At 39.5% G+C, this 12,740-nt stretch overlaps 1 protein-coding gene across 6 annotated transcripts in view; it reads left to right on the forward strand.

Moving 5' to 3' along the window:
* magt1 (magnesium transporter 1) overlaps positions 1-12,740 on the forward strand; it is a 41,874-nt gene that overhangs the window by 24,589 nt on the left and 4,545 nt on the right. For 5 of the 6 annotated variants that reach the window (XM_061835428.1, XM_061835429.1, XM_061835426.1 and 2 more), the window contains 5 exons: positions 1,656-1,796; positions 9,999-10,088; positions 10,210-10,273; positions 11,350-11,424; positions 12,020-12,110. In XM_061835428.1, coding sequence (XP_061691412.1) covers positions 1,656-1,796; positions 9,999-10,088; positions 10,210-10,273; positions 11,350-11,424; positions 12,020-12,110 — 461 coding nt within the window. The remainder of the gene's footprint in view (positions 1-1,655; positions 1,797-9,998; positions 10,089-10,209; positions 10,274-11,349; positions 11,425-12,019; positions 12,111-12,740) is intronic. The other variant, XM_061835430.1, reaches the window with a different exon arrangement.

Raw genomic sequence — 12,740 nt, forward strand, 5'->3', positions numbered from 1 at the left:
TAATTCTTGATCACAAAACTATACCATTACAAATCACTAATACAATTCAGGACCCAGCAGGGTGATATGTGATAATTCAGGGTACTATTTTTGAAGACCTTTTTCTCACAATTTCTGCTTTACATGGGTCAGTTATAATTGGCGGTGACTTTAATTGCACATTAAATCCTGGATTGGATCGTATCACAGGTTTACATCCAAGTAAAGCGAAAACAAGGAAAATTTTAAAACAATATAGTGTTGATTTGAATTTAGTTGAAATTTGGAGATATTTTAATCCTTCTAAAATGGAATTTTCATGTTATTCGGGCTCCCAGAAATCTCGATCGCGCATATGATTACTTTTTTGTCTCTCAAAACCTTCTGTCAATGGTTAAAAACTGCTGGTATGACAGTATAGTGATTAGCGACCATGCACTAATATCTATGAATATTAAACTCTTGGCTTGGAGGATTAGGAAATTACAAACAGAACGGGCAATTAATTATTATAAATAATTATTATTAATAATTAGGACATCCAATGGAGATTTGACTGTTGACCCTCAAGAAATTAATAGTACTTTCAGGGATTTCTATGAACAATTGTATAAATCCGAGATACAACAGACTTCGTTTGAGAGGGATGCATTTCTTGATTCACTTGTATTTCCAGTGCTATCAGAGGAGGCAAAGCAAAACTTGGATAACCATCTCACGGAAGAAGAAATTTCTGCTGCCATTCAAAGTATTAACACTAATCGTGCTCCTGGGCCCAATGGACTGACTATAGAATTTTATATAGCATTTCAAAAACAATTATTGACTCCATTGATGGACATGTATGTAGAATCATATAATAAGGAGACTTCCTTCCTAAGTCTTTGACCTAGAAGAAAATATAAAATTCTCAAAGATTTTCTCCTATTGACATTTAACAAGATAAAATTTTCTTGGGATGTGGGAGGAAACCGCAGTGCCTCGAGAAAACCCACACAGGCATGTGGAAAACATGTAAACTCTACACAGGTGGGGCCAAGATTTGAACCCTGGTCTTCAGAACTGTGAAGCCAACACTCCAACCAGTTGGATGTCAACTTCTGGCTTCAACTGTATTTTGTTTTTAATATGCAATGTTGGTCCTTAGCAATATCATGCATCCCTAATATATATGTATAGATCTCATCAAAAGTAATGCAATGGAAAAGTCAACTTGTTTTCTTCTTATATCCTGAATACATTTGGGTTTCAGATCAAAAGATCAATACAGTGGCGTTCTTGATGTATTTATTTATTTATTTATTTTGCATATAATATATATATCTCACGCAAAGGTTTCAAATCATCAAACTAATTAAGACAACCGAAGTAAATGGTCTCATCAGACCAGAGAACTTTGTTCCCAAACCTTTGTGGCTCATCTCTCTACTTTACAAAATATCTTCATCTTAAATTCATCTTATCTTAAATACCATAGAATGAAAGGTGGAATTCTGAACTTTTGTCACCCTAACCCTAACCATTGTTGTTATCTGAAAACCAAATGTCTTCAATATACAACAAAACAAAGAAATTGAGCTTGAACTTCAATACTTTTGCAGGGGACTGGATACCAGTCATATATTTGTCTGCTTTTTTAATTCTGCTTTTGTTTCAATGTTAAATTTTCGTTTTAGATAAGAGTCATTCGTCCTCCAAACTACGCTGGGCCTCTTCTTCTTGGCTTTCTCCTGGCTGTTATTGGTGGACTGGCATATCTACGAAGAAATAATTTGGAATTTCTCTTTAATAACAAAGTCTGGGCCATCTCAGCACTGGTAACTATGAATGAAACTCGAGAGCACAGACCATACCCAGGGGCAGCTTGTACACCTTGATAAATTATAGGAATATTGTAGCAGTTTGCAGAATCCTGTAAATACACAAAAATCGGAGAAACAACTTGAACATGGGGTGGGGACAAGGACGAGTCTAGGTAGAGTACTTACTTTAGGCAGGGCAGGATCTAGTTTTGGAAAGTATAGTTATATTATAAGTATATTATAAGTTATAGTTTTACACCTTGAAAAAAAATGGTGGATGATCCAAAATAGGGTTAGACCTACGACTCATAATAATGTTAATACTACTAATAATGCCACGACAGTAATCCCTCGTTTTTCACGGTTAATTGGGACCAGAACCACCCGCAAAAAGTGGGAAACCTGTAAACTAGTAGGGAATGTATGTTTATATGGTTATCAGAACATGTGAAATTTGTAAACAGTATTTGTACTTTGCATATTTCATCCATCAACCTTCTAATTTGTTGTCCTCTCACTCTTTTGCCTGGCAGTTCCACCCTCAACACCCTTCTACCAATATACTTATTGTCTCACCTCTGAACATGTCCAAACCATCGAAGTCTGCTCTCTCAAACCTTGTCTCCAAAACATCTAACTTTGGCTGTCCCTCTAATGAACTCATTTCTAATCCTATACAGTCCACTCACTCCTGGAGAGAACCTCAAGGTTTTAATTTCTGCCACCTCCAGCTCTGCTTCCTGTTGTCTCTTCAGTCTCACTGTCTCTACATCATTGCTGGCCTCACCACTGCTTTATAAACTTTGCCCTTCATCCTAGCGGAGACTCTTCTGTCACATGACACACCAGACATCTTCCGCCAGCTGTTCCAACCTGGTTGGACCCATTTCTTCACTTCCTTACCACACCATTGCTCTGGATTGTTTACCACAAGTATTTGAAGTTCTCCACCCTCACTATCTCTTGTCCCAGGGGCCTCTCATTCATGTGTATATATTCTGCTTTACTTTGGCTGATCTTCATTCCTCTCCTTTCCAGTGCATGCCTGAATCTTTCTAATTTTTCCTCCACCTGCTCCCTGCTTTCACTGCAGATCAAATTGTCATCGGCGAACATCATGGTCCAAGGGGATTTCAGTCTAACCTCGATGCCTCAATCTTTCTAATTTTTCCTCCACCTGCTCCCTGCTTTCACTGCAGATCACATTGTCATCGGCGAACATCATGGTCCAAAGGGATTTCAGTCTAACCTCGTCTGTCAGCCTATCTGTTACTAACAGGAAGGGGCTCGGCACGAACCCTGATCCACCTCCACCTTAAGTTCTTCGGTCACACATATGGCACACCTCACCACAGTTCTGCTGCCCTCATACATGTCGTGTACTATTCTAAACTATTTCTCTGCCACACCAGACCTATACATGAAGTACCATAGTATCTCTCTTGGTACTCTTTCATAGGCTTTTTCCACATCCACGAAAGCACAATATTGCTCCTTCTGACCTTCTCTCTACTTTTCCACTTGCATCCTCAAGGAAAATAATGCATCTGTGGTACTTTGTCTAGCCATGGAACCATACTGTTGCTTGCAGATACTTTTGTCCAGAGTTTAGCATCTACTACTCTTTTCCCATACTGTAACATTGTTTGGCTATAGTTCCCACAGCTTTGCAAATCGGCTTTGTTCTTAAAAATGGGAACTAGCACACTTTCATCCATTCTTCAGGCATCTTCTCGACTGCAAGTATTCTGTTGAACAAGTTGGTCAAAAACTCCACAGCCACCTCTCCAAATTGCTTCCATACCTCCACAGGTATGTCTTCTGGACCAATTGCAACTTCTATTTTTCATCCTCTTTAGTGCTTTTCTAACTTCCCCATTACTAATCATTGCCACTTCCTGTTCCATCACACTTGCCTCTGCTACGCTTCCTTTTCTCTCATTTTTTTCATTGATCAGTTTCTCAAAATATTCTTTCCACCTCTTTAGCACACTACTCGCAGCATTCAACACATTAATCACCCTTACCCGCTGCACATCCTTCCCATCTCTACCCCTCTGGCTGGCCAACCTGTAAAGAGCCTTTTCTCCTTCTTTTGTGCCCAACCTGTTGTACATGTCATCATATGCCTCTTGTTTAGCCTTCGCCATCTTTACCTTTGCCCTACGTCGCATCTCAGTGTATTCCTTTCCCTCTGCAGTTTTCTTAGTGTCCCATTTCTATTCTAAGATGGGGAAAATGTGCCTGGCACACAAGAAATTATGGTGTTTATAGTATAGTTATATTGTGAAACAAACCTGTGTTCAAATTCATATTTTCTTTACAAAATCAATACTGTTAGTCAATTCCTACATGGGCTTGGAAGGGGCGTGGGTCTGTCACATGCCACTGGACATTAAAGTGCCGCTGACACCTAAAACATAAAATTTTTTATGTTGTTAAACCCCCCCTCCCCCCCCAAAAAAAAAGAAAAAAAAAATCATTTGGAATGGACTCATCCATTTGTTCACAGCACGTCAGAACATTGCCGGATATTGATAGATTTATTTATTTTTATCTCTCCCCCATTTCTCACAACAGGAAGAATCAGGAAGTGATGTTTTTTGCAGACGCCTACAGTGGCGGGTTCAAGTGTTTGTACCTATTGTACCGGCGAGAATTTTTTTTTCCCAAAGCAAAAGAAATCCTCACAAAAAGCACAACTGCCTTGGAGGAGGACTTTTTCCAAAATACATATGTACAATAAACCCTCCAATCTGAATTATTATTATTATTATTACATATATTTTGGACATTAATTGAAAAAAAAAATGAAAATAAAGTTGTTTTTTTAAATCCTTGCATTATCTGCATATGTGCCAACTTTCACAGCCAGACCCGGAAGAAACTTCCTTGACCCCGCCCCGTGACTGTTCCAGTGTTAAGGATTACAGACCATTCGTTCTAGCTAGGCCAAGATGCCGACATGTTGTGCACCAAACTGCAACAAAACTGAGAAAACGCACCCAAATTTGTCATTCTTTAACCTCCTGTGGGGTAATCCTGACAGGATTAAACTGTGGTTATTACAGTTGAGGATTTTCATCAGCCGGGGAAATTTGCACGCATCTAACCATTACTGGTTCTTAGCTGCCTAGCTTATAGCCTCGTGTCGGTACTGTATATCATTGGTTCTGCCCTGGTACGACATTCAGAACAAAGAACAACAAAGCAACAAGAACAAAGAACAAGAGACATTTCTGTTCATAGGAGCTATTCCTTATAAGAGTTAAGCAAGATGTAAAATCTTCATTGAGAACAGGTAAGAGATAAGTGTCTCAATGTCCCACATTGTGTTAAGCTTGTACAGAGTGTCTTTACCCGTTCGTGGTTCCTGTTATAGACCAGTGTAATGACAATTGTGCAAAGGGAGCAGTTTAAAGTGACGAATCGTGCAATAGTCTACAAAATATATTACTAATACTAATAGTGATTGGACCAGCAAGATGTGAGTGAGTGTCTTAAAATGGCACAAGGCAGAAAATAGTAGGTTTGCTGATCAAGAATTTCATGACTTAATCAGCGAGTCTAATATTTTCTAATATGTGGCGGGTTTTTTTTCGTGAACAGGAGAATGGACCCATCCTGAGTTTTCATTGCATTCTGCTTCCTGAGACACTTTGTATACAAATGTGTGACAAACAGCTTGGTGAAGTGATGTTGCTGGTCATTTGGGTTATCAACTTTTTAAAGCACTGCTGGATGAAGTTGGGAAAAATGACCCTGGTCTGGTTTTGTGTTGGCTGTCCAGAGGTGAGGTGTTTTGCTGTTTTGGAGCTTGCCCGAGTGAAATTTGGACTTTTCTTCGAATGAAACTTGCTGAACAATCTGAGCTAGCGGACACTGATTGGCTCTTCAAGGTTTATTATCTCGTGGACTGGAAAATCTGAACGAACTTAATGTGAAAATGCAAGGCATTGGAAATAACTTTATCCCTTCACCAAGCTGTTTTTGCATTTCAAAGCAAGCTGGAAATCTTTTCCCGTGGATATAGGTGGAAATAGGTCCTTTACTGCACTTTGAATTTAAAGATGTGTGTGAGACAAGTAACTCCGCTCAATATTTTGATCTCCATCAGCGAGCAGGCTTCACATCAAATTGGCAGTCATTCAAAGCACGCTTTGGGGAATTTTATGAGCACACTCGTCTTTTTAAATTCATCAATCATCCACATGAGTGTGCAGTGGACACTGTCAACCTGAGTTTCATCCCTGGTGTTTCTAGCAACGATTTGGAGGTAGACATTGCTGACCTGAATGCATCAGACCTGTGGGTGAACAAATTCAAATCGAATGAAAATTTTTTTTCGATCTACTGTCTACAAAACGAAAGCAGCTTCATTTTCAAGCAATCTTCTAATTTTGCATCTGTATCTTCAGCTTGGGTGTTTTAGCAGCAGCTTTAAGATCAAGCACGAGCACTTTGGATGCATCTTGAACTAGAGATGGTATGCACACATGTTCAATTGCCAGAAAATGATGCATTGGAAGAAGAAGGGAGGGAGAAAGGGAGTTGCTCGGTGGAGCTTTGATGATGCAGCCAATCAGCTCCAAAAGGCAGATCTGGCTTTTTTTTGGGGGGGTTCTTAAAGTGATATCGTACGTACTGTGAGACGACCTCTCTTTTTTTGGGGGGGTGTGGAAGAAACTGCGATGCACTGAATCTACGATAGGTGGTCCGCAAAGTAGAGAGGGATTACTGCAATTGTGTTCATATGTTTACTTACATACACAGTTTGTGAAATGTTTTTTTTTTTAAATACAACTGATGACTGAATAAGCACAACCATTAATTTGTGCTAATATTGTAGTTTTGTTTGATGTTTTTCTGAAATGCATGACAGTTTAATTTTAATCACATTAAAATGAAATGGGTTTTCACCAGGCCCTTTCATGTTTTCGTTAAAAAAAAAAAATCTTCCCATTTTACAAATTCTACCTGGATCATCAAAACATATGAGCACAACTGTTTTTTCTCATATATACAAAAGTAGTGGTGTGAATTTCAAATTAAAGCAAGTTAATTGAAAGAAAGTATTGTTTAAAGTGCCACTCCCACCTAAAACATGAAATTTAATATGTTGCTGACCAAAAAAAAAATCAGCCGGAATATACTCATTTGCTTATTCACAGCATGTCAGAATATTGCCGTATATTGATCTATTTATTTATTTATCCCCCCGTCATCACCGCCAAGAAGTCTCTGTAGGATTTTGTGTTGAAGAAGAACCAGGAACTGATGTTTTTTTGTAGTAGCGGGGTCAAGTGTTTATACATATTGTAGCAGTGAGAAATTGCAATTTTTTTTCCCTGCATGTAAGGTAAAATGCCAGCTCGTTGTATTGTTGGATTTTGCTCGAACACTGGGGAGGATGGATTCACCATTCACACATTTCCAAAAGACCTGATTCATCGTGAAAAATGGATTGCGCAGGTGCAAAGCTTTGTGTGTTCCAAATGACAGATAGGTGTGTGTATAGAGCTATTAAAAAAAAAAAAAAAAACAATAGGGGACTAATTTGTCTCACAGTTTATAGCACGTTACGTGGTAATTTAGATTAAATCCCCTTGGTCAAACCAGCAAAATATAACAAAGCACTTGCATTTCCTTTGAGACAATCACACACAATAAAATACAAGACAAAACAATCACAAAATCTAAGTACAAAGACAGTTTTAAACGTGTAACACGTGCTACAGTAAAGAAAATAAGTGTTTGAACACCGTTATATAGCAAGTTCTCCCTCTTAGAAATCATGGAGGGGTCTGAAATTTTCACCGTAGGTTCATGTCCACTGTGAGAGAGATAATCTAAAAAGAAAAATCCAGAAAATCACAATGTATGCTTTTTTAACGATTTATTTTTTGTAATACAGCTGCGAGTAAGTATTTGAACACCTGTCTATCAGCTAGAATTCTGACCCTCAAAGACCTGTTAGTCCGCCTTTATAAGTCCACCTCCGCTCCATATATTATCCTGAATCAGATGTACCTGTGTGACGTCATTTGCTGCATAAAGACACCTGTCCACCCCATACAATCAGAAAGACCCAAACTTGTAACATGGCCAAGACTACAGAGCTGTCCAAAGACACCAGAGACAAAATTTTACAACTCCACACGGCTGGAAAGGGCTACGGAGAAATTGCTATTCATCTTGGTTAAAAAGGATCCACTGTTGGAACAATCATTACAAAATGGAAGAAGCTAAACATGACGGTCAATCTCAATCGGAGTGGAGCCCCACGCAAGACATCACCTCGTGGGGTCTCAATGATCCTTAGAAAGGTGAGGAATCAGCCCAGGACGACATGACAGGACTTGGTCAATGACCTGAAAAGAGCTGGGACCACCGTTTCCAAGATGACTTTTGGTAATACACTAAGACGTCATGGTTTGATATCTTCCATGGCATGGAAGCTTCACCTGCTTTAACAAGCACGTGTCAGGGTCCATCTTAAGTTTGCCAGTGACCATTTGGATGACACGGAGTCATGGGAGGCTTTGTGGTCAGATGACACCAAAGTGGATCCTTTTGGTCATAATCGCACTAACCATATTTAGAGGAAGACATATGAGTTCCATTCCAAAAACACTATCCCTACTGTGAAGCATGGGGGTGGTAGTATCATGCGTTGGGGGTGTTTTTCTGCACATGGGACAGGACAACTGCACTGTATAAATGAGAGGATGAGCGCGGCAGTGTATTGAGATTTTGGGGAACAACCTCTTTCCCTCAGTCAATTCATTTAAGATGGGTCGTGGCTGGGTCTTTCAACATGACAATGACCCGAACAACACACCCAGGAAAACCAAGGAGTGGCTCCGTAAGAAGCATATCAAGGTTTTGCCTTGGCCTAGCTAGTCTCCAAACCTAAACCCAATAAAATATCTTTGGAAGCAGCTGAAACTCCACGTTTCTCACCGACAGCCTAGAAATCTGTGTGATCTAGAAAAGATCTGTGTGGAGGAGTAGGCGAAAATTCCTCCTGCAGTGTGTGCAAACCTGGTGAACAACTACAGGAAACATTTGACCTCTGTAATTGCAAACAAATGTTACTGTACCAAATATTAATTTGTTTTCTTTCTGGTGTTGAAATACTTATTTGCAGCTGTATCACACATATAAATTGTTGAAAAATCATGCATTGTGATTTATGGATTTTTCTTTTTCTCTCACAGTGGATGCGCACTTACAATGAAAATTCCAGACCCTTCCGTGATTTCTAAGTGGGAGAACTTGGAATTTTGGAGGGTGTTCAAATACTTATTTTCTTCGCTGTAAATAGCCAAAGAACTTATAGTCACAAAACTCGGAACAAGTTTTATTTCCAGCGAATGTTCCATGAAGGCATTGTGGTGTTCGTGTACTTGTCCGAAAGCAGCAGTATTAATGAAAAGCTTCATCCATCTCTCAGAACGTAACAAAAGACCCACGTCATAATAACTGAATAATGTATGTAAGTCAGGAGTGCTAAATGTAACGATGTGTACGGGCTGGTGGCCGTTAGCGGAGGTGAGTCGGCGGGGAGGTGTGCTGCGTGAAGGGAGGAGAAGGGAGGTCCGCCGGTGAAATACCACTACTACTGTCAGTTAGAAGTGATCCGCATATCATCTAATATGGTTCAAAACGATAGTGTAATATGGCCCCCGTCACTTCCTTCTGAAGAAACCTTTGTAACTTTGAGCTTTAATAAAACGCTCCTCCGCTCACTTTTTCGGACTTGTTTTATCATCGTTAATCATATGTAGTTTTGATAACAATGCCTATTTTAAAATTTATATTTCGGTGTCATTTGCTCTTTAAATAAAGCGCTTTACTTCAGAATAATTATTTGAGAAAACGAACAAAATAGACACTTCATGTTTATCGTATGTGTAGAGGCAAAATCATGCAAAGTAAAAGTGAATGATATATGGGTAGAAAGGTTTTCCAGAATTTTGAAATCAACTTTGGGGGTGAAAATTATACATGGGTGGGCACAACATACGGATTATGCACAAAAATATACATACAGCCGCTGACTGGGTCCAGAATGGCCAGGATCAACATGAGAGATTTATAGTTGTGCTTTGCGGTAAAACTGTTTATTAAAAAAAGAAAAATGTATACACTAGCTTATGTGACATATCTTTGGCCACTGAACATACTGAATTTATTCATTTTTGTGTATTTCAGTGCTTTGTCCTGATCATGACCTCTGGCCAGATGTGGAATCACATCAGAGGACCACCATATGCACACAAGAACCCTAACACTGGCCAAATTGTAAGGCCACAAAAAAACTACTGATGCCATGCCATGCAATGATTAATAGTCCTTTATGCCAATTCAGTATCAAGTAATTGTTAAAAGGATGTTTAATTTTTTTTCTCTACCCCTTCCCCAGAGTTATATCCACGGCAGTAGTCAAGCCCAATTTGTGGCTGAGACACATATCGTCCTCCTCTTCAGTATCCTTCATCTGTGTGCATTGCATTTTAAACACAAACACAGAAATTAATGCTTTCAATAAATACATTAATACAGTGGAACCTCGGAGTTTGAACATATTTTGTTCTTGGGAAGTGTTCAATGTCCGATTTGTTCCACCTCCGAAGCATTTTTTCCGTAAGAAATAAGTATAATCTGTTCCCATCCTCCATATAGTGAATTCCTAATTTAATTCCTATTTATGTAAAAATAGAAAATACAATCATCCTGTATTTAAACAATAAAAAATGCATAAACTGAAATAAAATTAAATGTCTATAATTTATCTTTTGGGTCGCGGTGTGTTGGCAGCAGTCGATGGATGTGGAGAGAGGAATTGTAACGCTGAAGTCACCCTCGATGATTTGACTGGGTAATTCTCCACCAGTTTCTCCATTTCTTCTATTATCGTTGGCCTTTCCTATGTAATGCTATTTAGTCCATGTTTCAACACTAGTTGCCTCTTATTTAGCTATGCGATGCTAGCAAGAGCTGTAACAAACACTGACCCCATTTATGTACTTAGCAATTAGCTTTTAGATCCACTGTGGTTCGCTCAACTTTCCTTTTTCCTTTGCTACCTGTAGCACCGCTGTCTTTGTTTGGGCCCATGGCAAAGAAAATACTGGAAAAACAAAATATCTTGAACCACCTGTGAATGTGCATGCTCACACTATGAGCACACATTGGTGTGCTATGAGAACGAATTGACTTGAATATGAGTGACTGCTTGACTCGAAGTTGGCAGCGGCTCGTATCCGCACTACCCCGTGTGCATTCGGCATCATGCAGATTGAGTCGGCTACCTGGTCAACCTGGATTCAGCTTTACCCAGGTGTTTGGACACGGAGAATTGGGTGGAAAACCAAAGCATTTTTTTAATGCATGTTATTTGTGTCAATACAACTACCGAGGCATTCGAATTCTGAGGTTCCACTGTATGTGAAACACGGTTTGGTTTTGCATGTTGGCATGGGCCTTGACAACATTTCCTTTTGGAAAATGAATTGCTCACTCTTGGAATACACTGACTAAACCTTGACCTCCATCCTGTCAGATGCTGCAGTTACCATGGGGATAGTGCTGTTGTGTGAGGCTGCGACCTCTGATGTAGACATTGGGAAGAGGAAGAGTATGTATATGCTTCCTTTCGTTAACCACAGCTTTTAGTCTTATTTTATTCCGTTTTACTGCATGCAATATTAATTGGACATTGTAAATTGCCCCTAGGTGTGATTGTGAGTGCGACTGTTGTCTGTCTCTATGTGCCCTGCGATTGGCTGGCAACCAGTTCAGTTGCCTCCTGCCCGTTGATAGCTGGGATAGGCTCCAGCACTCCCACGACACTTGTGAGGATAAGCGGCTAAGAAAATTGATGGATGGATGAATGAAAGCACAAAGCAATAGTTATCTCAAAAGCACTTTTCTTACAAAACAGGTTAAGCGGTTCTCACTCCTTAATTCCAGTTTGTGTGGTAACTTTCCTCTTTTCCCTTCTGGTGTTTATACACCACCAGACATCTTGACCATCACTCACATGACTTTTAACAGGACAAAAAAAATGGCTCCCAATCAGGAGCTTCCAAAAACTGCTTCGAAGAACCAAATTGCTCCCATTCTGTCAGAACTAATACAACAAATCTAATGTTGGCTTATGTTTGTGCACTACACTGTACTGTTTTTTTTCAAACATCCATAAATACATTGGTTTCTTTTGTTTGTGTCAGTTATGTGTGTTGCAGGTATTGCTCTGGTAGTGTTGTTCTTCAGCTGGCTGCTGTCTATTTTCAGAGCAAAGTATCATGGATACCCATATAGGTAGGCATTTGTGTAAAGTGATAGGAGAAAGAATTTTCCCCATTCTCAAATTCTCATTTTATTATTTGGGCAGTTTCCTCACTTTAATGTTCAAGATCATCAAAGAAATATAAATGGCACGCAAAGATAACACAAGTACCAGGAAACATGCGATAAAATACTGTTTTTAAATGGTTATTTATTTATTTACCTATTTTAGGGGGGAAAAAATAACATCCATGCAAGTCAGTCGCCTTTCTGTGGAACTATCCGATTGGAACTCAAACTGGGCCATTTATGTCAATCATATAGATCCGATAAATTTTATGAGGAGGAAAGGGGGTGCACCATCCACATACAGACACACACAAACACACACGTTATTGTGAATATGACTCCACGGCGGACTAATATGGTGTCTTGAGTTTCTGCCTGTCCGCTCAGGACCTGCTTAGGGTACGTCAGGGGCATTGACAAGACCAGAACAGACTTTCGGCTCTCCAGCTCTTAAAAAGTAATGGTACTTTGACTTAGTTACAATGTTTTAAATGTCACATTTATGGGGTTGTGGGTTCGTATCCCACTGGGGCCTCCACTCCCTGAGAAGGGTTGCGTCAGGAAGGGCATCCGGCGTAATAATTGTGCCAAACA

The sequence above is a fragment of the Syngnathoides biaculeatus genome, chromosome 11, assembly GCF_019802595.1.
Source record: "Syngnathoides biaculeatus isolate LvHL_M chromosome 11, ASM1980259v1, whole genome shotgun sequence".
NCBI lineage: Eukaryota > Metazoa > Chordata > Actinopteri > Syngnathiformes > Syngnathidae > Syngnathoides > Syngnathoides biaculeatus.